This window comes from Pan paniscus, chromosome X (assembly GCF_029289425.2).
Source record: "Pan paniscus chromosome X, NHGRI_mPanPan1-v2.0_pri, whole genome shotgun sequence".
Classification (NCBI taxonomy): domain Eukaryota; kingdom Metazoa; phylum Chordata; class Mammalia; order Primates; family Hominidae; genus Pan; species Pan paniscus.
The window spans coordinates 54,630,924-54,652,033 of NC_073272.2; the positions used below are offsets into that span (position 1 = coordinate 54,630,924).

The window sequence follows — 21,110 nt, forward strand, 5'->3', positions numbered from 1 at the left end:
ATGTTGATTGGACTTGATTCAGGACCCTGTGGGTCTAAGCTCTTCAAACCCTCAAGTCTGGTCCATGAGGCGGCATCAAATGCGTAGGTGGCCCCAGCTGCTGCTTTTGCTAGTTGTCTTCCCTGGGACACCTTTAAACATGCATACAAGGAAGAAAACAAAGAATTGGTCTGAGCTGCTAAGAGCGGGGCCATCCAAACCATTCCCTTTTAGAGGCCATTCCAGATTCTAGGAAGGCAGCAAAAACAGTGACTGAATGCTGCTTCTGGGGACCCTGCTGACTCTAACCAAGAAGCATGGCTCAACCCCACTTCTCCTGCGCTAGGCTAAGATCCAGGACATAATCAGTGATGCTAGAAACACGTCCGTTTCGGAGGGAAGAGGTTTGGGAGGACTGGAAAGGGCCCTGGGGCTAGAAGTCAGGAAACCCCATCCTGACTTGCTGAGTGGCCTCGGGAGAGACTCTTCCCTTCTCTCAGCCTGTCCCCTTCTCTGTAAACGAAAGGGAGTCCAGCTCTTTGTTATCTGACATCCTAAGTGTATATGCAGAACTCTTAAAATGTATCTAGCCCTGTGCCTTCCAAATCACTCCCCTACCCTCAAGGATAGAAATGTGGCCAGCCATTGTGGGGATGAGGAGGAGCTCCAAGGCCAGGCCAGGCCAGCCACATCCAGGGTGAGAGGAGATGCCCCAAGAGTGGAAGGAAGCATTCATCCTATGAAACGAAGACAAGGGAACTAACTTGTTCAGCTCTGTCCTGGCTCCTTGGCACCCATTACCCCTGGGAATCATCATATCTCCATGTGGCAATGGCTTATCACCCCAAGTTTTACACTGAGGAAACTGAGACTCAGAGAGGGTGACTCTCCCGAATTCACATGCCTAGGAAGTGAAAACCCCAGGATGTGAACTGGATCAACTCCAAAGCCCATACTCTTGCCACTCTGTCGCACAAACTGTGTATGAAATGAGATAGGAAAACCTCCCTCACTCCCACCTCCCTCCAAGCAAAGCATCTCGTCCACCCAGGTGCCTGAATTTCTACCATTAGCGCATTGCCTCCCTGGGCTAAGGCCTCTCTCCATGGGCTCCACAGTGGGGAAGGGGCGCAGAAGTAGGAGGCAGAGGCAGGAGGTGAGCACAAGGTCTTTTATGAGGCATCAAATATACATTCTTATATACAAGGAGGAAAAAAGACAATGCCTGAACCCCAGCTCCTCTCCATACAGCCCCTCCCACTGCCACCCTCCCCCGCCCCCAAGCCCCAGTGGCCCTGGCCCTTCGTACAGCCAGGGTCCATCTGTCTGTCTATACTGCAGCCCATGGTGGAGAGGGGAGAGGGAGGCAGGAGCTGAGTGAGGAGCTGGATATGCGGGGCAAGAAGAGGAGCTGGGGCTTGTAAAAAATATATTTATAATAAATAAACAGGGCTGCAAAAGGGCTGGAGAGGCAGCGGAGATTCTGACGGACAGAAAGACTCAGGCATTCTGGCTCCCAACCCCAGCTCTGATGGCTTCAATCTCTGCCTCAGGAAGGATAGCTTGGGCTCATGGTGGCCCTTTGGGAGCCTCTCTCCCCAGGGCTGATGCTGGGTGCCCTGCCCCAGCGAGGTGTGTGTGGGTGATATCTGTAAAGTGCATTGTCTTCAGTTGTAGGTGGGGTAGGTGTAAGGGAATGGGGGGGGGGGCATGCAATATGGGTGAGGGAGGGCAGTGCCCTTCTCATCCCAGACCTGAGCCCCCCCCAAAACCTGTGTGGACTTTGATCAGGATAAGAACGTTGCAGGGCGAGGCAAGTTCCTGAAGCCGAAGAGGTCTGGGCTGGGGCCTACTGGAGAAAGGGCATAGACTGGCTCGAGAGAGGAAGCACTGCCCCACGTGGGGCCAACACAAGCAGGGTCCCACCCACCAAGTGCATCAATGGTCCATGTCCTCCAGCAGGCAAAAAGACACATGGAAGTGTGTGGCCAGGCCCTGAGGTCAGAGAGAGGGCCAAGCCAGCTGAGGTTTGGCCACAACTCTACAGAGCGCTCTCCTAGCCCCACACGGCCAGAGGAGCCCCAGGGAAGCCTTCACCCCGACAGCTCCGGACACCTGCCCTTCTCCGCCAGCCAGAGCTCACAGAGAGCTCACACAGGCCCAGAGGTCTGAGGCCACAGAGCTAGACCTCCAGGGAAAAGTGGGGAAGAAGAAGACGGGAGAAAGAGTACGAGGATCTCTGGAAGGCCCTCACCACTCCCCAGCGCTGGAGCACCCTGAGTCCAGGCTTCAAGTGGCAAGGATCCTCGAATCTGGAAGGAAACCCCATGGCAACTGCTGGGGGTGAGAGGATGGGTCCCAAGGCAGGGAGGACATGGGGAGGAGGACATTGCCATGTGTATATATATTTTTGAAAAAACCGAGGAAGCAAAGAGGGTGCAAGGTCCCTCTCCTGTGGCTCCCCAGACTTTCCTGTTCCCCAGCTCACTCTCTCCATTCATCAGACCACGGTGCTGATCCGGCTTGGCTTGGCCTTGGGGTTTGCACTGGGGGGGTTGGCTGTGCCAGGGGGCCCAGAGGCGTGCAGCGGGCCATGGGGGGAGGTGGGTGGAAGGGGTGAGTGCGGGGTGTGAGGGGAGGGTGGGGGGAGGGGTGGATAGGAGGGGTGGGGTGGGATGGGTGAGTGTGGTGACAATGGTGACTGGGGGTGGTGGGGGTGGGAGTAGGAGCCCCCTGGTGGCCGGGATCCAGGGCCCCCAGCCGCGCCTGCTGCTGGCATCATCTGTGGGTGGTGGCTGAAGATGAAGTGCTTAGGGCCCTGTTTGTGGGCTGGAGGGTGCTGGGGGGCAGGACTGTACAGGGGCAGTGGGGATGTGGGCTGGTGCAGGGGGTGGCGGCCATGTGGAGCAAACTGAGGGTGTCCTCCAGCCCCCCGTCTGGGTGCCCTGCCTGGCCGGCCCAAGGTATAGTGTTGGGGCCCTGGGACTGGGCCATGGGCGTGGAAGTGGCGATGTGGCCCCACAGGTGGGGCTGAGGCGGGAGGCGGTGGAATGGAGCCCAGCTGGGGCAAGGGTGGGGGCTGCTGGGGAGGTGGGGGAAGAGAGGGCTGCTGGGGTGGGAGGTAGGGTGGCGGGGCAGGGCCCGGTCCTTGGCAATACTGGGCATGCAGGGCCTGGAGCTTGGACTGCCCATCAGGCAGCACCCCCAGGCCACCGTGGCTATGGCCATGATGGTGGTGGTGGTGGTGGTGGTGCGTGGAAGAAGCAGATGAAGAGGAGGCAGAGGCCTGGCCTGTTGGCGGTGGTGGCATCTGGAAGGGCCCCTTGCCCCGCTTGCTTCCAAATAGGGAGCCCAGGAAGGATGAGGAGTTGGAGACGGGCCTCTGGCTCTTGTACTCCTCTGGCGGCGGGGGTGGGGGCGGAGGTGGCATCCTCTGGTGAGGGCGTGGACTGCTAATAACAGACCCCTGGAAGGGGGGAGGGGGGAAGTCAGGCCAGGCTAGATGCCCTAAACCCCCAGCCCTAAATTCCACCCCTGTCCCTGAGGGCTGGAGCTGGGGAGACAGCAAACCCCAAGTTGTAATAAAAACCAAATCACAGTCCGGTACGCGTATGTGGAGCTCCCCAGCTTGCAAAGCTCGGCTGTCACATCCACTATCTCAGCTGAGCCTCAGCTGGGAGAGGAGAAATTAGCAGTACCTCCTCCTCATCCCCATTTTGCAGGCAGGGAAAAGGTTAGGCCCAGAGAGGCAGAGTGACTCGCCCAGGGTCAAAGAGCAGGACTTGGAGGTAAGAGCTTCTCGTGGCCCAACTCCAAGGGCATCCCTACTCGCCGTCGGCCCTGGGGTTGAGAGGGGGCACGGGAGAGTGGAAGACAGACTGAGAGACAGGCAGAATGAGGACAGACAGAGTTGAGGACAGATGGAGAGAGTGGTTGGCTGGGAGAGGCAGCCGCATGGTTCCCAGCAGGGAAGAGGGGGAGCAACAGGTCCCCTCCTCCTCTGGGTCTCCATGGCCGGGGCAGGGCTCATGCAGAGGACGAGTGGGGCAGGAGCTGGCACTTACTTCGATGGTGCTGTCCAGCGATCCCACGCTGTTACGCCGCCCCCGCTTCCCTGCACCCACAAGCAAGGAGCCCAGCGTCAGAGCAGCAACCCCCCCTCCCTACCCTGCTGGGCTCCAGAGCTGGGCACCAGGACTGGGCCCCTCCCGGGGACAGACACCCCATTATCCCTTTCCCCCATTGAAGAGGGGGAGGTGGGGAGGAGGAGAGGTGGAGAAGGAGGAGAAAGAGGAGGAAAAGATGGAGAAGGAGGAGTGGAGGTACAGGAGAGACAGAAGAGGGAGAAGAGGAGGAGAGGGGGAGCAGCGAGAGAGAGGGACCAAGACTGTGGCCCCACTTCACACTCCCTGGCCCAAACGCTGGGCTCCCCCTGCTCTGACCTGGCTCCCAGGCCCCCTGTGGCGCAGCGCCCAGGGCTCTGGGTGAAGGCAGGGTGCGTGCATGTGTGGCAGGTGGAGGGAAGGCTGGCGGCCAGTGACAGGAGGCAAAGAGGACACCCGGTCCCATGTCTCCCCAGCCAGGGCAGGGGCCCAGAGGGCTTACCTGCATCAGAGAGGTCTCGCAGGGAACTGCTGAGTGCGCCCCGTTTGAGCCCATCGCCTGCCCCGTAAGTGTCCTCCAGGCTACTGCGGGCCATCGTCCCATTCACTGAGTCCTTGGCCCCTCCAGGCTGTGAGGCGTTAGGCCGCATCATACCTTTCTGCTTCTCCAGCTCCGCTGGGTGGCAGTCGGGGAGACAGGGAGCAAAGGTCAGGAACAGGAGTGAGAGCCCATCTGACTGACCCTAGCCCTCCATGGGCCATTCTCCTTCCTCCTCCCTCCTCCCTCCCTCTGTCCCCAGGCTTCGTGTTTTGCCCCTTGGACGACCAGCCCTTGTCTCCCCCAAAACTGCAGCTCCATCACCGAAGCACCCTTAGTGCCCAGCTCCTGTCTTGCACCCTCCCTTCCTGCTCAGCCTTCCCTTCATCCCTCTTGGTGCCTGCTCTCCCTGTTCCCTTTCCCTTCCTTTCACCCTTCTGACTTCTCCCCTCCCATGCCCTCTTGCAATCAGGTCTCCCAAAGCACCCCTGCCCTTCAAAAAAGAGCTTCATGGCAGATGGTTCACAGTAAGGACGGTAAGGCCCTTCTAGCCTATGGCAAAGGGCAATCTTTCCAGAGTTCAGTCAGTTCTCAGATACCTTGCTCCGGAGCAGAGGGGCTCCTGGAAGGGCAGGAGCAGGAAACTGACAGGAATCAAATCCTCTTATTATGTGCCAGGCAGTATGCTGGGCGCTACACATACTTGATCTCTCTCAGTCCTCACAACAGTTCTGAGGTCAGTATTAGCATCCACATTGTGCAGAGGAAGAAACTGAGTATCCGAGAAGTCTTAGAGCTTGCCCAGGGTCATACAGCTGGAAATGGCAGAGCCGACATTCTGGAAGCAGGTCTGCCTGATTCCAGAGCTTGGGTGCTTCCGGCCTCCTACAGCCCCACCTCCCCACGGAGCTCATAGAAACACGTGTCTACTGGCCTCCCCTCGTCTTGGGCTACTAATCCCTCTCTCAGGATTTCCCCAGGGTCTCAAAGGATCTGGTGAACTGAAATTTCTATCCCTGCCTCGCTGAGGAGTAGAGTGGCCCTGGAGCTGTGAAGGCCTCACCAAGGAGCTGTCCGCCGCCTCGTCTCTGTCTGCCTGCCTCTTTCTCCTTAACACCATGTTACTTAACTGTGACTGCTTAGCCTGGAGAAGAGAAAACTTGGAGGGCATCGGGAGGAATGAGATGTAATCACTATTTTCCATTATATATATATGATCAAAATGACTTGGTGTGGCCCCTGGGGGCTGAGAGGATAGCCCACTGGGATTCAGCTCAGGAATTGATATGTGGGCAGAGGAGGAGAGAGGGTGGGACAGGAAATACGGATTTTTTGAATGCCTAAGATGTGTTGGGACATTTCGGCTACCTTGTCTCATTTCATCTCCATGACTCTGTGAAGGAGACTTCATTACCCCAATTTCGTATAGGAAGAAACTGGGGCTCGGCAGGTTAGGCAATTTGCTCCAGTTCACCCAGATAATGAGTAGTATACCTGGGATCTAAAACTATAGTCCTACCTCCAATACTCTGATTCTTCTCCCTGATACCTTTCACTAGAAGGAATAGTTGGCTCATAATTAGAGTTCAGGATAATAATGGGGTTGGGAGGTAATGAGCCCCTTGTCACTGAAGGTATTCAAGCAGAGGCTGAAGAATTCTTGAAACGAGGATGGGAAGGTTGGACAGGCTAACCCTCAACTCTGAGATTCTCTGAGGATAGGATTCTTGGTTTCTGCAGGGTACTGTTTCAGGAGAGCAGGGAGGAGACATGGCTGGGCTACTCACACTCCACACGGTATTTCTCCATCTCCTGCACCTCCGCAATGGACTCGCGCAGGTCGGATGTAAAGCGCAGCCGGTCCTGGAGGCTGGGGGCATTGAAGATGATGAGGACTTTTCGCTCCCCACCAGGTACTGCAGACAGCAACTTGATCCCAAACTGGTAATCTGTGGAGAAAGGGGAGACTGGGCACCTCTGTTGGGACTGGTGCAAGGTGGCTCATACATAAAATAATTTTTCTTTTCTGCTCTTTTTTTTCTGAGACAACATCTCTCTGTCACCCAGGCTGGAGTGCAGTGGTGCCATCATGGCTCACTGCAGCCTCGAACTCCTGGGCTCAAGTGATCCTTCTGCCTCAGCCTCCTGGGTATCTGGGACCATGGGCACGCACCACATGCGCAGATTTTTTTTTTATTTTCAGTAGAGATGGGGTCTCACTATGTTGCCCAGGCTGGTTTCGAATTCCTGGGCTCAAGCGATCCTCTTGCCTTGGCCTCCCAAAGTGCTGGGATTACAGGTGTGAGCCACCATGCCTAGCCCATGAAATAATTTTTCTACTGTCTAACTCTGATCATGCCTCTTCTCTGCTTGAGCATGTTTAGCAGCTCCCCTTTGCCCCAAAGCCCTCAAACTCCTGGTAGCTGTGGCCCTCTTACTCCCTGTACTGCAGGATGTAAAGGCACACAACTATGCACTGCTCTCTCGAAACCCTTTCCTTCTCACCTCTGCCTCAACTCACATTGCTTCTGCTGCCAGGAATACCATGCAACAAAGCTCCTCCTGGTTCATCCTTCAGAGCACAGCATGATCACCGTCTCTTTGGCCCACCAGACAACACATGCACTGTGGTTCTCTGCAAGACCATGAGCTAACCAGGGGCTAGACCCAAGTCATACTCCACCCTGGCCTGCCCCTCATCCTGGGACCAAGTAGGTGCTTTGGAGACCCTTAGTCCGGTTGTAAGGGACTCCGAAAACTGGAGCTGGTATAGATGACGGGTGAGCATGGGGGCCATGACATAGACTCTCAGGAGCTGGGATCCAAGAAGGGACTCACATGAATTCTGGAAGAGCTGCATGTGCATTTCCACGAGGGGGAAAGACTGACGGAAACTGTACGTCACCAAGATCTTCTTCTTCTGGAAAATTTTGGTGACCTTTGGCAGGGGTGGGAAAAAGACAAGAGGCAGCGCTTTGGGTGGGGGATTTCCATGTGGCACCTATTTCTGGTAACCACCCTCCCCTCCCACCCCATTAACAGACACACACACACAAACACACATGCCCACAAGCTGGGGAGAATGGAAGCTTGAGGGACAGAATGGGAGACATGGAAGAAAACGCAAGTTCCTGATGTAATGACCATGCACCACAGACATTTACCACATTTCCAGAAACTAACTGAATCCTGCTTCCTCCAGGAAGCCTGCTCCAACATCCCACAGAGATTTGTAAACCCCTTTTCTGAGCTCCAGAATGGTGATTCAGTGCCTTTCCCTTGTCAGGCACTATGCTAGTCCTCTGAGTGTGTGATCGCCCCCTGCTGGACTGGAGGGCAGGAGTCTGGTTGTCGGGTTCTGTCACCAGGCCTTACCAGAGCCTGCACTTAATGGCAATCTCTGCTGAACCCATGTAGAGAGTTAATAAGTCTTCCTCTCAACAACCCAACATCTTTGTCGAGTACTTGGGCACTCTGGACTCAACTAACACAGGCTGCAAACACCTCAGGCGGTCTGCAAGTGGCTCGTAAAAGGAAATGTTTTGATTTCAGGATGGCACAATGACGCAAAGCACTTTTTTAGGTCCTTTGGGCTGTGAGCTCCCTGAGAACAGGGACTAAGTCTGATTCATCCTGGCATACCCAGTGCCTAGCATAGAGCTGGACATACACCAGTTTCAGTACCTGAGGGATGTCTACACATTGACTGTGTGGGCCAGGTACTCCCTGGGGTAGGGCAGATTCCACATATAACCTCTTACTTCATTTCATCCTCATGACAACCCTGTGAAGTAGGGGTTAGTTCCATTTCACAGAGGAGGAAACTAAGGCTCAGAGGGAGCATGGAAATACTTCGGCTAAAGCAGCAATGCTCAACTGGGGGTGATATTGCCCCCAGAGGACACGGAGCAACATCTGGAGACATTTTTGGTTGAAGGGTTGCTACTAGCACCTAGTAGGTAGAGACCAGGGTGCTGCTAAACATCCTACAGTGCACAGGACAGTCCCCGCAAAGAATTATCCAGCCCCAAATGTCAACAGTGATGAGACTGAGAAACCCTGCTCTAAAGGAGAGAAGACCACAGGGGGAACAGGATCAAGAGAGTCCTCAAATCCCTGGAGAGCTGTCTTGGAGCAGAGGGACAACACTTGTTCTTTGTGATGCCAAGGGTTGAGTGCAGATGGCTGGAAGAAACCCACAGGGAGACAAATTCTAGCAGTCAGAGCTGCCTAACAAGGCAACTGGCTGCCTTAGAGGAAGGCGGCTTTCTGTCCCTGCAGTCATACATCCAGTGGGCCATCTAGGAAGCTGGACCCTGAAAGTCCCTTCCAACCTGCAAAGTCCTAAGAGTCCCATCCCTAAAAGACAAACATCTCTACTTGTAATGAGCTCAGTTTGAAGAATCACTTCAAGCATCTTTTTTTTTTTTTTTTTTTTTGAGACAGAGTTTCACTTGTCGCCCAGGCTGGAGTGCAATGGAGCGATCTCAGCTCACTGCAACCTCTGCCTCCTGGGTTCAAGCGATTCTCCTGCCTTGGCCTCCCCAGTAGCTGGGACTACAGGCATGCGCCACTGCGCCCAGCTAATTTCTTATATTTTTAGTAGAGACGAGGTTTCTCCATGTTGGCCAGGCTGGTCTTGAACTCCTGACCTCAGGTGATCCACCCACCTCGGCCTCCCAAAGTGCTGGGATTACAGGCATGAGCCACCGTGCCTGGCCCAAGCATCTTTTTTAAATTTTGTTTTTATTATTTATTTATTTATTTTTGAGGCAGGGTCTGGCTCTGTTGCCCAGGTTGGAATGCAGTGGTGCGATCACAGCACACTGCAACCTCTGCCTCCTGGGCTCAAGTGATCCTCCCGACTCAGCCTCTCAAGTAGCTGGGACTACAGCTGCACACCACCATGCCCGGCTAATTTTTGTATTTTTTGTGGAGACAGGGTTTCGACATGTTGCCCAAGCTGGTCTCAAAACTCCTGGGCTCAAGTGATTCAAACTGCCTTGGCCTCCCAAAGTTCTGGGACTATAGGTGTGAGCCACGGTGCCGAGCCCACTTCAAGCATCTTGATTACTGAAGATTTCCAGACTGACCTGGGGGGTCGCAGGTTCACCCCTCTTCACACAACCCTATGGGCTGTTGAGGTGGACAGGGATATTTCCTACCACTTCCCAGGTTGTAAGTCTGTCATCTCCTTTGGTCCTCATATTTTCTGTCCCTGTGTGTCTGTTACTACCTCCAAATGCATCTGTGAGGAAAAGGAGGGGCAGAGAAGGCCTGGGCCTTGCCTGAGACCATGCAGATGGCATGGCAGAACACCTCGCCCGCCACACTCCACACACCACACACCAACATCAATATGGTTCACACCAGACTTAGGTGTCAAGCTCACTCTCTCCCTCCCATCTCCTCCCCCACAGTGCTCATACCACAAGGAGATCATTGAAGAGGAAGACCTCCCGCTGATGCAACCCTAGCCTCTGGGGGCGGTTTGGATCTGGCACCTCGTAGAGCTGGCAGCAGCAAACCAGTCGACGGTGAGGGAGAGACAGGACCTAGACAGGCATGAAGAAACAGGTGTCAGCAAGGCCAGCCCATCAGCTTCAGGCCTCCTGGCACCTTAACTTTCAACCGCAAGAAGTTTACCACTCATACATGTGTGTCACTCTGACACAAGGGGTATCAGCAATTAAGACCTAAACTTTTCTGCTACCTTGCCTTTGCCCCTCTGTCTGGAATGTCTTTCTTGCCCAGCTCTGCATGGTCATATTTCAACTCCCTTTCAAATTTCCATCCCGGCCGGGCGCAGTGGCTCATGCCTGTAATCCCAGCACTTTGGGAGGCCGAGGCGAGCGGATCACTTGAGGTCAGGAGTTCGAGACCAGCCTGGCCAACATGGTGAAACCCTGTCTCTACTAAAAACACAAAAATTAGCTGGGTGTGGTCGTGGGCGCCTGCAATCCCAGGTACTCAGGAGGCTGAGGCAGGAGAATCGTTTGAACCCAGGAGGTAGAGGTTGCAATGAGCCGAGATCATGCCACTCCACTCCAGCCTGAGTGACAGAGTGAAACTCCATCTCAAAAAAAAAAAAAAAAAAAAAATTCAATCCCAAAATTATCTCTTCTAAGAAGCCTTCCCTGATTTCTCCAGGCTGAAAATGGTCTCTCTCTCCTTTCTCCTCTCCTAAACTGGACCATAAAGCAGAAGTATTATATGTGTCTTTGTTTCACACCCCGACTGGTCTGTGAGTGCCCCCAAGGACAGAGAACACGTCTGATTCATATCTATAAATGCCCAGCACCAACTCTGGTGCCCAGCAAATGCTGGGCTCAGTGGAAAGGCATCCACAAATGTTTGTTGGCTACAGCGTTTTCTTTTTTTTTTCTTCTTTTTTTGAGACAGAGTCTTGCTCTGTGGCCCCAGGCTGGAGTGCGTTGGCACGATCTCAGCTCACTGCAACCTCCGCCTCCCGGGTTCAAGCAATTCTCCTGCCTCAGCCTCCTGAGTAGCTGGAACTCCAGGCATGCACCATCACGCCCGCAGCTAATTTTTGTATTTTTAGTAGAGACAGGGTTTTGCCATGATATCCAGGCTGGTCTGGAACTCCTGACCTGAGGTGATCCGCCCACCTCGGCCTCCCAAAGTGCTGGGATTACAGGCACAAGCCATTGTACCTGGCCTAAAGTGTGTTCTTACTTTGGTTTTCTGCTAACCATTAGCTTGGCTCTTCACTTAGGATGGACAGGCAAAGCCGGAGGTGAAAAGGATGCTAATATTTATATAGTACCCACTATGGGCCTTGGAATGTGCTCGATGCATTCACTCTGCACCACAGCCTTCTGAGGAATGCATTATCACCCACTCTGTATTGCAGGTAAAGGGCACCTGGGGCTCAGGGAGGTGCAGTGACTTACCACTTAGTGGCAGAGGCAGACCTGAACCCTGGCCCCTCTGCAGCCTCCCAAGGCACTTACTGGTTTCTTTCCAACAATCATGCGCTCCACAGCCTGCACCTGGGACACATGGTCATCGTTGGTCCGCAGTTCACGCCCCTGGATGCGCTGGTAGATGCCCACCAGGAGGTCTCGGGGGATGTCTTCACCATTGTCAACCCCTGGGGGAGGGAGTAACACAGGGATATATCACATAATTATGGGCACTGGGTGGTAGGGGTGCTCCACCACCCCCACACCCAGGCACGGGCCACGATAGTCAGGACTGAGGGTCAATGGGTACCCTCAGCCCCTTAGCCAGGATTGGGGCAGGGAGGGTGTCCTTCAATACAACAGCCAGTTGCTATCTTCCCCGGAGTGGGGAATTTTTTCTCAACAACTCAGAATACACTGTAATTAAAACAATCAGATACTATTGTTTGCCTTCCTAATTAGCAAAAATAATTTAAAATGAAATCCAGTGCTAGGAAGAGTGCAGGGAAGTGGGCATGTATGGTAACATAACTCTTTTGGAAGGTAATTTGGCAAGAACCTAAATGTTTGTACCCAGTGATTCTCTTCTAGGAATCCACCCTAAGGAACTACTCAGAAATATGTGCAAGAGGTACATGCAAGAATGCTAGTGCAGGCGGGGCATGGTGGCTCACGCCTGTACTCCCAGCACTTTGGGAGGCCGAGGCAGGTGGATCACGAGGTCAGGAGATCAAGACCATCCTGGCCAACATGGTGAAACCTCATCTGTACTAAAAATACAAAAAATTAGCCAGGCATGGCACCATGTGCCTGTAGTCCCAGGTACTTGGGAGGCTGAGGCAGAATTGCTTGAACCCGGGAGGCAGAGGCTGTAGTGAGCCAAGATCGCGCCACTGCACTCCAGCCTGAGCAACAAGATTGAGACTCTGTCTCAAAAAAAAAAAAAAAAAAAAAGAATGCTAGGGCAGGCGTGGTATAATCCCAGCACTTTGGGAGGCTGAGGCAGGTGGATCGCTCGAGCCCAGGAATTCGAGAGCCAACCTGGGCAACATGGCAAAATCCCATCTCTACAAAAAATACAAAAATTAGCTGGGTGTGGTGGCACACACCTGTGGCCCCAGCTACTTGGGAGGCTGAAGTGGGATAATAGCTTGAGCCTGGGAGGAGGAGGTTGCAGTGAACCATGATTGCACCACTGCACTCCAGCCTAGGCAACAGAGCAAGAACCTGTCTCAAAAAAAAAAAAAAAACTCACTAAGTGTTACTTATGGGGACAATTTGAAACAACCTCAATTTTAACAATAGAGGATAGTATATCCATTTAATAAGATAATGCACAGCTATTAAAAACTTGACATTTACAAAAATATTTCAATAGCATGAGAAAATTACAGTAGCAAATTATGGGAAAAGAGTAAGATAAATTGCATGTGTGGTATGATCTGAACTATATAAAAAGTTACATATGCATGGGGAAAAGATTAGAACGCACCAAAACATTAACTATGATTGCCTCTAGGGGGCACATTTTGGGTGATAAAAAGAAATTTTCTAATTTTCTGAATCTTCCAACATTTCTGAAATAAAGTACGTATTACCTTCATTTATTTGCTCATTTATTTAATAATTAGAGGGGGAAGTTACACACACACACACACACACACACACACACATATATTGAGAGAGAGAGGGAAAAAGAATGGATGAATGAATGATGGCAAAATTCTAGGAGGCAGCTCCAAATGGCCTCTGATCTAACTCCCTCCTCCCATGTTCACCATCCTTCTCCACTTCTGATTGCTGAGTGAAACCCACTCACTCTTCTCTCTAAATCCTCTACTAGAGAAAATGTTTTCTGGGCAGGACGTGGAGGCTCACACCTGTAATCCCAGCACTTTGGGAGGCCGAGTTGAGGCAAGGAGTTTGAGACCAGCCTGGGCAACCTAGCAAGACCCTGTCTCTACAAAAAATTTAGAAATTAGTTGGGCATGGTGGCACGCGCCTATAGTCCCAGCTACTCAGGAGGCTGAGGTGGGAGGATCGCTTGAGCCCAGGAGTTCAAGGCTGCAGTGAGCTCTGCTAGCACCACTGCAATCCAGCCTGGGTGAGAGAGTGAGACCCCGTCTCTAAAAATAAAAAAATAAAAAAAACAAATAAAATAAAAAAACAGAAAACAAAAAAAATGTTTTCTTCCTTGGAAATGTCACATCTCCTCCTTGGACAGGTGCTAAAGGAACATACTACATCGCACTGACTTTCTTACCAGAGCAGCCACAGCGGCACAAACCTGATGGGCAGCCAATTTGTCTTGTGTTCAGTTTGCTTTTTTTCTTTGACTCTATTTTCCTCTTTCTTTTCTGCTTAAATAATCTTAACATCTGTACCATTTTTAGTAGCTGCTCTTTGGTGATAGGCAGGGCTCGACATCAGTAGAATAAGCAAAAAGAGCAAGGTGACACCTTTCATCTGGCATTCAAGGCCCTCATATATTGGTTCCATATATTGGAACCTCATATATTGGGACCTTCCCAACCCATCAATGACCTCATCTCAATTGTTCTTTTTTTTTTTTTTTTTTTCAAGACAGAGTCTTGCTCTGTCACTCAGGCTGGAGTGCAGTGGTGCGATCTTAGCTCACTGCAACCTCTACCTCCCAGGTTCAAGTAATTCTCCTGCCTCAGCCTCCTGAGTGGCTGGGATTACAGGTGTGCACCACCATGCCTGCTAATTTTTGTATTTTTAGTAGAGATGGGGTTTCCCCATGTTGGCCAGGCTGGTCTGGAACTCCTGGCCTCATGTGATCCACCTGCCTCAGCCTCACAAAGTGCTGGGATTACAGGTGTGAGCCACCGTACCCAGCCCTCAATTGTTCCCTAAAGAAAATAAATGTTCCTGCCTCTGCGCCTTTGGTATTCTCATTGCTAGGTAAGCCCTCCTCTATCTCTATTGTGTCACCTTCTCCATGCCTTCAAGACCCACCTTAAAATAAAAATACTACCTCCTCCAGGAAGCTAGCTAGAGGTGGGCTCTCCCTCCTTTGAGCTCTGACTGCACTTTTGGCCTCTCTGATGTCACTGTTCACTTTCTGTCTTATGTTAGTTATCTGGGTGCTACAAGTCAGCCTCTCCCACACACAGGGAGCTCTCTTAGAACAGGGAGTATGGCAGATTCCCCTCCATTGTCCTTGGCACCCATCATGGGGCTTGGCACACACTAAGCGCTAAGTGTTGACTGGCTGGCTGGTTGTTTGGTCGAGTGATAAATGAATGCATGAATAGAGGAAAAGGTACCTAAAATAATTAAATGAGTCCTCATGGGCATAAATAAGAGAGGGAAAGAAGGAGCGAGGAAAGGACAAGTGAATTACTGAATGAATGAATGAATGAATGAATCAGAGTAAAGCCTTGTTAAGAGTCAGGACTTTAATCTATCATGTTCACTGCTTGAACCCCAGGACCTAGAAACCTGGTACACAGTAGAAGCTCAGTACAATGGGCAAATGACGATTTGAGTGAATTAATAAGTGAATATCCTGGGAACATCCAGCTAGGGCAGAAAGTGACAGCATCACAAATTAATTTCCAAGGAACAGATGGGATCTCCTGCATCCTTCCCCTTACCCCCCACTTTCCCTTTCCAGGTGAAGGGCAGGAAAAGCTGATAGGGAAGTCACCTCTCAGGTTCTTGATGAAGTCATCTAGTTTCATCTTTCGTTCAGCTTTGACGCTGGGACTGTACATGTCGGTATTGAGGAGGATGATGGCAAAAGCAAGGATGAAGATGGTGTCTGGGTTCCGGAACTGGCGCACGAGGGCTGGGTTACAGACACAGTACCGCTGGCTGCAGGGCAGGAGGGGTCAAAGCCAGACTCAGGAACCAGCCATCTCTGCCTACCCACCATCCACCCAGACTGGCACCAGCAACCCTTTCCTGCAAGAAATACTGTCTTGATCTCTGGGTCTGTCCTCTTCAGAGCTTCCCCTAGACCAGCATGTAAAAATCACAATCGCTACCTTTTACAGAGCTCTTCCAGGGGATTTATGTACGTTGTTTCACGTAATCCTATCATAATCCTGCAAGGTAGCTATTGGCAGTCCCATTTTACAGATGAAGTGACTAAGACTCAAAGTGGCGAGGTAACTTGCCCAAGGTAATAGAGCTGGTAAATGGTGAAGCCAGGATGAAAACCCAGTTATTTCTGACTGCAAAGCAAATCCTTCCCCCATTGTGGGAAACAAGTTCTCAGCAACTCCTGTTTCTCTTCTAAATACCCTAAAGTGGCAGAGCCAGGATTTAGACCCCAGTCTATCTGATCTCCAAAGCATTTATAGTACAGTAAAATGGTTAAGGGCATGGATGGATCATGGACTCAGACACATACGAGTTCAAATCCTGTTTCTACCACTTATTCACTGTATGAGCCTGGGCAAGTTACTTAACCTCTCTAAACTTCTGATTTCTCATCTGTAAAATGGGAATAATAACAGAAGTGCCTACTTTATGGGGTGGTTGTGATTATTCGGTGAAATAATCATGTAAAGTGCTCAGCTCTGCACCTGATACCTAGTAAGTGCTCCGTGAATGTTAGCTGTTATTGCTGATGTTGTTGTCACTTATCGAATGCCCATGTCCCAGAGGCTGAGCTAGATACTTTATATGCACTACCTCTGATCCTCACAATTGCCTTGCAAGATAGGATTTATCATCTCTGTTTTATGGTGAAGAAAGTATGAGGCTCAGAGAAGTGACTTATAAACACATACTACGTCGATGCCCACAGGAGGGAGGGGCAGCTTCGCGAGTGGGAGGTAGGCACACCTGAAGGCTTCGATGAGTCGCTCCACTTTCTGGGCCTCACCCTGAACCCGGATATGGGACTGGAACTTCCGGAGCGCATCATCCAGATCCATGGAGGAGAAGTCCATCTCATCCACCACACAGCTAAGGAGCAAAGAAGGAGGTGTGGCGCTTTCAATTCCTCTGCAGAAAACCTCTGACCCACCTGGACCTGCTCAAATGGACCAACACCCCCACTGATAGACTCTCAAATTCAGGACCTGTGGCCCGAGCAAGTACACATGAGGACAGAATGTTTGAAATCAAATCCATCTCAGAAAATTGAGGCAAGGCACGTGGTCACTAAAGGTCCTTTCCATCAAGCCACTCATTTCAGAGACAGGAAAACTGAGGCCCAAAACAGGCTACAGGATGAGCATGTCTTGCCCAGGGCCACCCAGACGACTTTAGGAATAGAGCCAAACAAGATCAGACCCCTTTGGGGCAGAAGGGTACAGGGGCAGGAAGGTCTATTCATCCTGTTTTGAAAAGCTTATCTGAGCTAAAGGGACAGGCTGCCCCCTTCCTCCCTCTTGCTGTCCTTTTCCAGGAATCCCTGGCCCAGCCTGCCCCATCCTGGGGTCCTCACTCCAACACGTCTCTGTTGAACTGCTTCTGCCGGTTCCCTAGGAATTCCCCTATCATCTGCCGGCTGAGGCCTTTCCGCTCCAGGATGAAGTGAGCCACTCCCACCGGTGTGTCTGACAGGAAGCCCCGCTCGATCAGATACTGGATACCCTTCTCTGGCTTCCTGCAGAAAGAGGAGAGGTAGATGAGATGACTGTCCTCCTGGAACTGTGCTCTCTGTCTCATTTGTTGAACTAATTTTGGGCCCAACTAAGTCCGGCCTCAGAGGACCAACAAAGTCAAATACATAATTTGATCCAATCCCATCATGGCACAAGTGAGAAAACTGAGGCCCAGGGAGAAGAAGCCACTTGCCCATTTCAAGGAGCTTCAAAATCCCAAGGTATCTTCAACCCAACATCCCCCTTCACTGGAGCCACACCACAATTGAAAGAAAATCAGTACCTAATGAGAGCCTGCTCTATGCCAGGCTTGACATTCCCAGCAAGAACCGAGGAGAGGGCTGAGCACCTTTCCTCTGAGTCACAGACCCTCAGAGTAGGGAAGAAGTGAAGAGGTTACTTTGTTCCACGTCCCACATCCCACTCAGGCAGGTATCACCAACTTTCTCTGAGTGTTTCTATAGACAAGGTGCCCCCTAGATTTCCAGGGAGCTGGGCCAAAATCTGGGTCACAGCTATCCCATATTCAGAACCCCAGAACCTTAGGACCCCACAAGGTTAAAATTTGGAAGGGACTGATGCCATAGGAGTCTCAGATCCATCACTTCCCAGTTGTATGACTTTGGACAATTCCTTTTGCTTCTCCAAGCCTTGGTTCCTTATCTACAAAATAGGAACACTACTGCCTGCCTTGCTGAGTTATTGTAAGAATTAAATATAGGTGGCAGTGTTTAATAAGCTATAAAGATGTAAGGCATTCAAGTAATGGCTTACATTACATCTAATGTTTTCCAATTACATCTAATATTTTCCAATTATTTTCTAATCAAATTTCACACTCCCACCTCACTCCTAAACACCTGGCAGAAGACCAGGCACCTAGAAAGAGCTTAGTCACAGTCACTGAAGGGTCCAGCACACCACCCTGCCCCCAACACCTCTTACATACACATTCTGCTAGTGGTAGGTGGAAAAATGGAAGCCCAGGGGAGGAATGCACCTTGCCCAGGGCTATGCAGTGAGTCTGGCCAAAGGCCGACTGAGGGGGCCAGGTCTCCTGTTTCCCAGACTAGGGCTCTTTCTACACCATATCACCTCCCCTCTAAAAAGGGAAGGTGGGGAGGACAAGGTTCAGAATCCATTTAGTGGGGTCATCTCACCCAAGATCACACAGCCAGCCAGGGGCAGTACTAGGACCCGAGCCCAGGTGTGTTAAGGGACTCTCTACTCTGCCACCCTGTTGCCAATCCTCTTCCCTGAATGTCTGGGGAGAAATACCATTCCACAAAATGAAAGGATGGCAGAACAGGGATCACTGTGTGGAGTTCTGTCCCAGGAACCCAAGTGCATGTGGCAGGGTAGGAAGGGGTAAGCAGGCTAGAACGGGGAGCACGCACTTGTTGAAGAGGTTGAGGCCGATTCGGTAGTGCCGCCTCTGGACCACATCATTGTTGAAAGCTGGCGAGTCCCAGCTATGCCTTGTCTCCCGCTGGTAAGTCTGCTTGCACAGGCCGGTAGCCGGAGGCTCCCTTAGACTGTCCCGAGAAGAGGAGCCGGAGCTGCAGTTGATGGTCTCATTGGAATTGCTGGAGCTCTCAAGGCTCTCGTTATCTCCACCATCAGAGTTCTCGCCTGCTGCCTCGCACTTCCCCAACCTCCGACCCCCAGCCACACCACTGGGCCCAGTGCCACTGTTGGGGGCTGGTGGCAGGGGCCCTGGTGGGGCTGGGGCTGGGCCTTCAGGGGCTGGGTAGTGGCGGTGTGGGATCGGGGCCCTGCCTGGTGGCCCCTTGTGCTTCAGGGTCCCATGGGGGCTGCAGCCATCAGCCTCATACACCAGCTGGCGGTGGACAGAGCCGCGATCTGAGCGGTCACTCAGGTCCACGGAGCTGTCACTAGGAGGCTCAATGGTAAGCAGGGGAAGGTGGGCAGCCCGCAGCCGGAAATCCCGGCACTCCAAGCACCCGGGACCCCTGCGAGTGCCTTCCTCACGGCTACCGTCTTCCCGGGTTCCTGATGGCACTGGTGGAGGAACTGGCGGGAGAGGGGCTGGCGCCCAGAACTCGGGCCGGCCCTGGGGTGGGGGTTCTGTGCTGGGCAGTCGCTCAGGGGATTGTTGGGGAACTGTGTCATCCAGGTAGAGGGGAAGATCACTGAAGGATGTGGCTGAGCTGTCCTCTTGCTGTTCCTTTGACTCCCGCTTCTCCAGCTGGGCTGACCCTGGCTCCTCAGACATGGGCCCTGACGGGTGGCAGTTCAGGGCTTCGTCGATGGATTCAGCCAGAGACTTTACCTGTGCAAGGGGGGGAGGAGAGGAGGGAAAGGGAGAGAAAAGAAAGAAAGATAAAGGGAAGAATGGTGGAAGGTGGGAATGAGGGAGGGAGGTAAGGAAAAAGGGGGAGTCTTCCTGGTAGGTCAGCAAGGAGGGTGGATTCCCCTCCCCCAGCCCTGACAGGCTCTCTGTGGTCTGTAAAATGACTCCCAGGGAACCATTGTGAGCTCACAGGAGCTGGGACTAATGCCCACAAGTTCCCCACTCAGCTCCCACCCCAATACCTCCTTTGTGTCCATTTAGACTCAAGCCAAATGTTACCTCCTCCCTGATTCAAGCCACATTCTTGCCTCTGCCATCCCCCAGAGTAAACCAAAATCCCAGTTTCCTCTGTGGGAATTCTCTTAGGAAATCCATAACATTTGACCTTGAGCATCTGGACCACAGCTGGTAATGCTCTCTCCCTGTGGTATCCAGACTCTAAACTGGCCGCTAATGATCCCTGCCTCCTGGTATTCACACCCTAGGGTACCACATTGTACCAGAGTTAGTCTGTGTGACAAACAGCATATGGCAGAAGCGAATGTATGTCACTTCTGAAATTAGGTTTTAAAAGACTGCAGAGGCTGGGCATGGTGGCTCATGCCTGTAATCCCAGCACTTTGGGAGGCCAAGATGGGAGGATCCCTTGAGCCCAGGAGTTCAAGAGCAGCCTGGGCAACATGGCGAGACTCTATCTCTACAAAAAATAAAAACATTAGCTGGGTGTGGTGGCACACACCTGTAGTCCCAGCTACTCAGGAGAGTGAGGCAGGAGGATCACTTGAGCCCAGGAGTTTGAGGCTGCAGTGAGCTATGATCACGCCACTACACTCCAGCCTGGCAACAGAGCAAGATACTGTCTCTAAAATTTTTATTTGTTTGTTTGAGACAGAGTCTTGCTCTCACCCAGGCTGGAGTGCAGTGGCACGATCTCAGCTCACTGCAACCTGCACCTCCCAGGTTCAAGCGATTCTCCTTCCTCAGCCTCCCCAGTAGCAGGGATTACAGGTGCGCACCACCATGTTTGGCTAATTTTTGTATTTTTAGTAGAGACGGGGTTTCGCCATGATGGACAGGCTGGTCTCAAACTCCTGACCTCAGGTGACCTGCCCGCCTTGGCCTCCCGAAGTGCTGAGATTACAGGCGTGAGCTACCACACCTGGCCAAAAAAAATTTATTAAAAAAAAAAAAACTGCAAAACATTTTTTAAAAATTTAAAACATTAAAAAAAATTTTTTTAAATGACTGCAGCTTGCATCTTGAGCACTCTTGGTCGCTTGTCACTTGTACTCTTTCTCTCAGACCCCCCAACCTGGGGAAAGCCGCATCACGAACAGTCCTATGGAGAGGCCCACAGGGTGAGGCATTGAATCCTCCTGCCAACAGCCAAGTGGGTGAGCTTGAAAGCAGACTGCCAGCCCCAGTCTAATCTTCAGATATTGCGGGCTCTCCCTACAGCTTGACTGCAGCCTCATGAAAGGCCCTGAACCAGAACCACTCAGCCATGCCATTCCCAGCTTCCTGGCCCCCAGAAACTGTATGAAATAATAAATGTTTATTGTTTAGGCTCACTCTCTTGGGTCAGTTTTAAGCTACCAAATTTGGGGGTAATTTGTTACACAGCAACAGATAACAGATATACTTCCCCATCAGACTTCAATAGCA

At 51.9% G+C, this 21,110-nt stretch overlaps 1 protein-coding gene across 9 annotated transcripts in view; it reads right to left on the reverse strand.

Moving 5' to 3' along the window:
- The window catches only part of IQSEC2 (IQ motif and Sec7 domain ArfGEF 2), a 95,537-nt gene that overhangs the window by 5,883 nt on the left and 68,544 nt on the right, over positions 1–21,110 (reverse strand). For 5 of the 9 annotated variants that reach the window (XM_055106462.2, XM_034950322.4, XM_055106464.2 and 2 more), the window contains 11 exons: positions 18,529–19,424; positions 16,972–17,133; positions 16,365–16,487; positions 15,220–15,386; positions 11,595–11,734; positions 10,050–10,175; positions 7,459–7,558; positions 6,408–6,569; positions 4,585–4,758; positions 4,044–4,093; positions 1,137–3,445 (listed from right to left, as the gene is read on the reverse strand). In XM_055106462.2, the coding sequence (XP_054962437.1) occupies positions 2,480–3,445; positions 4,044–4,093; positions 4,585–4,758; positions 6,408–6,569; positions 7,459–7,558; positions 10,050–10,175; positions 11,595–11,734; positions 15,220–15,386; positions 16,365–16,487; positions 16,972–17,133; positions 18,529–19,424 (3,066 nt within the window). In that variant the 3' untranslated portion in view covers positions 1,137–2,479. Of the gene's footprint in view, positions 1–1,136; positions 3,446–4,043; positions 4,094–4,584; positions 4,759–6,407; positions 6,570–7,458; positions 7,559–10,049; positions 10,176–11,594; positions 11,735–15,219; positions 15,387–16,364; positions 16,488–16,971; positions 17,134–18,528; positions 19,425–21,110 lie in introns of those variants that run through there. The other 4 variants (XM_057301102.2, XM_055106467.2, XM_057301103.2 and 1 more) reach the window with 2 other exon arrangements.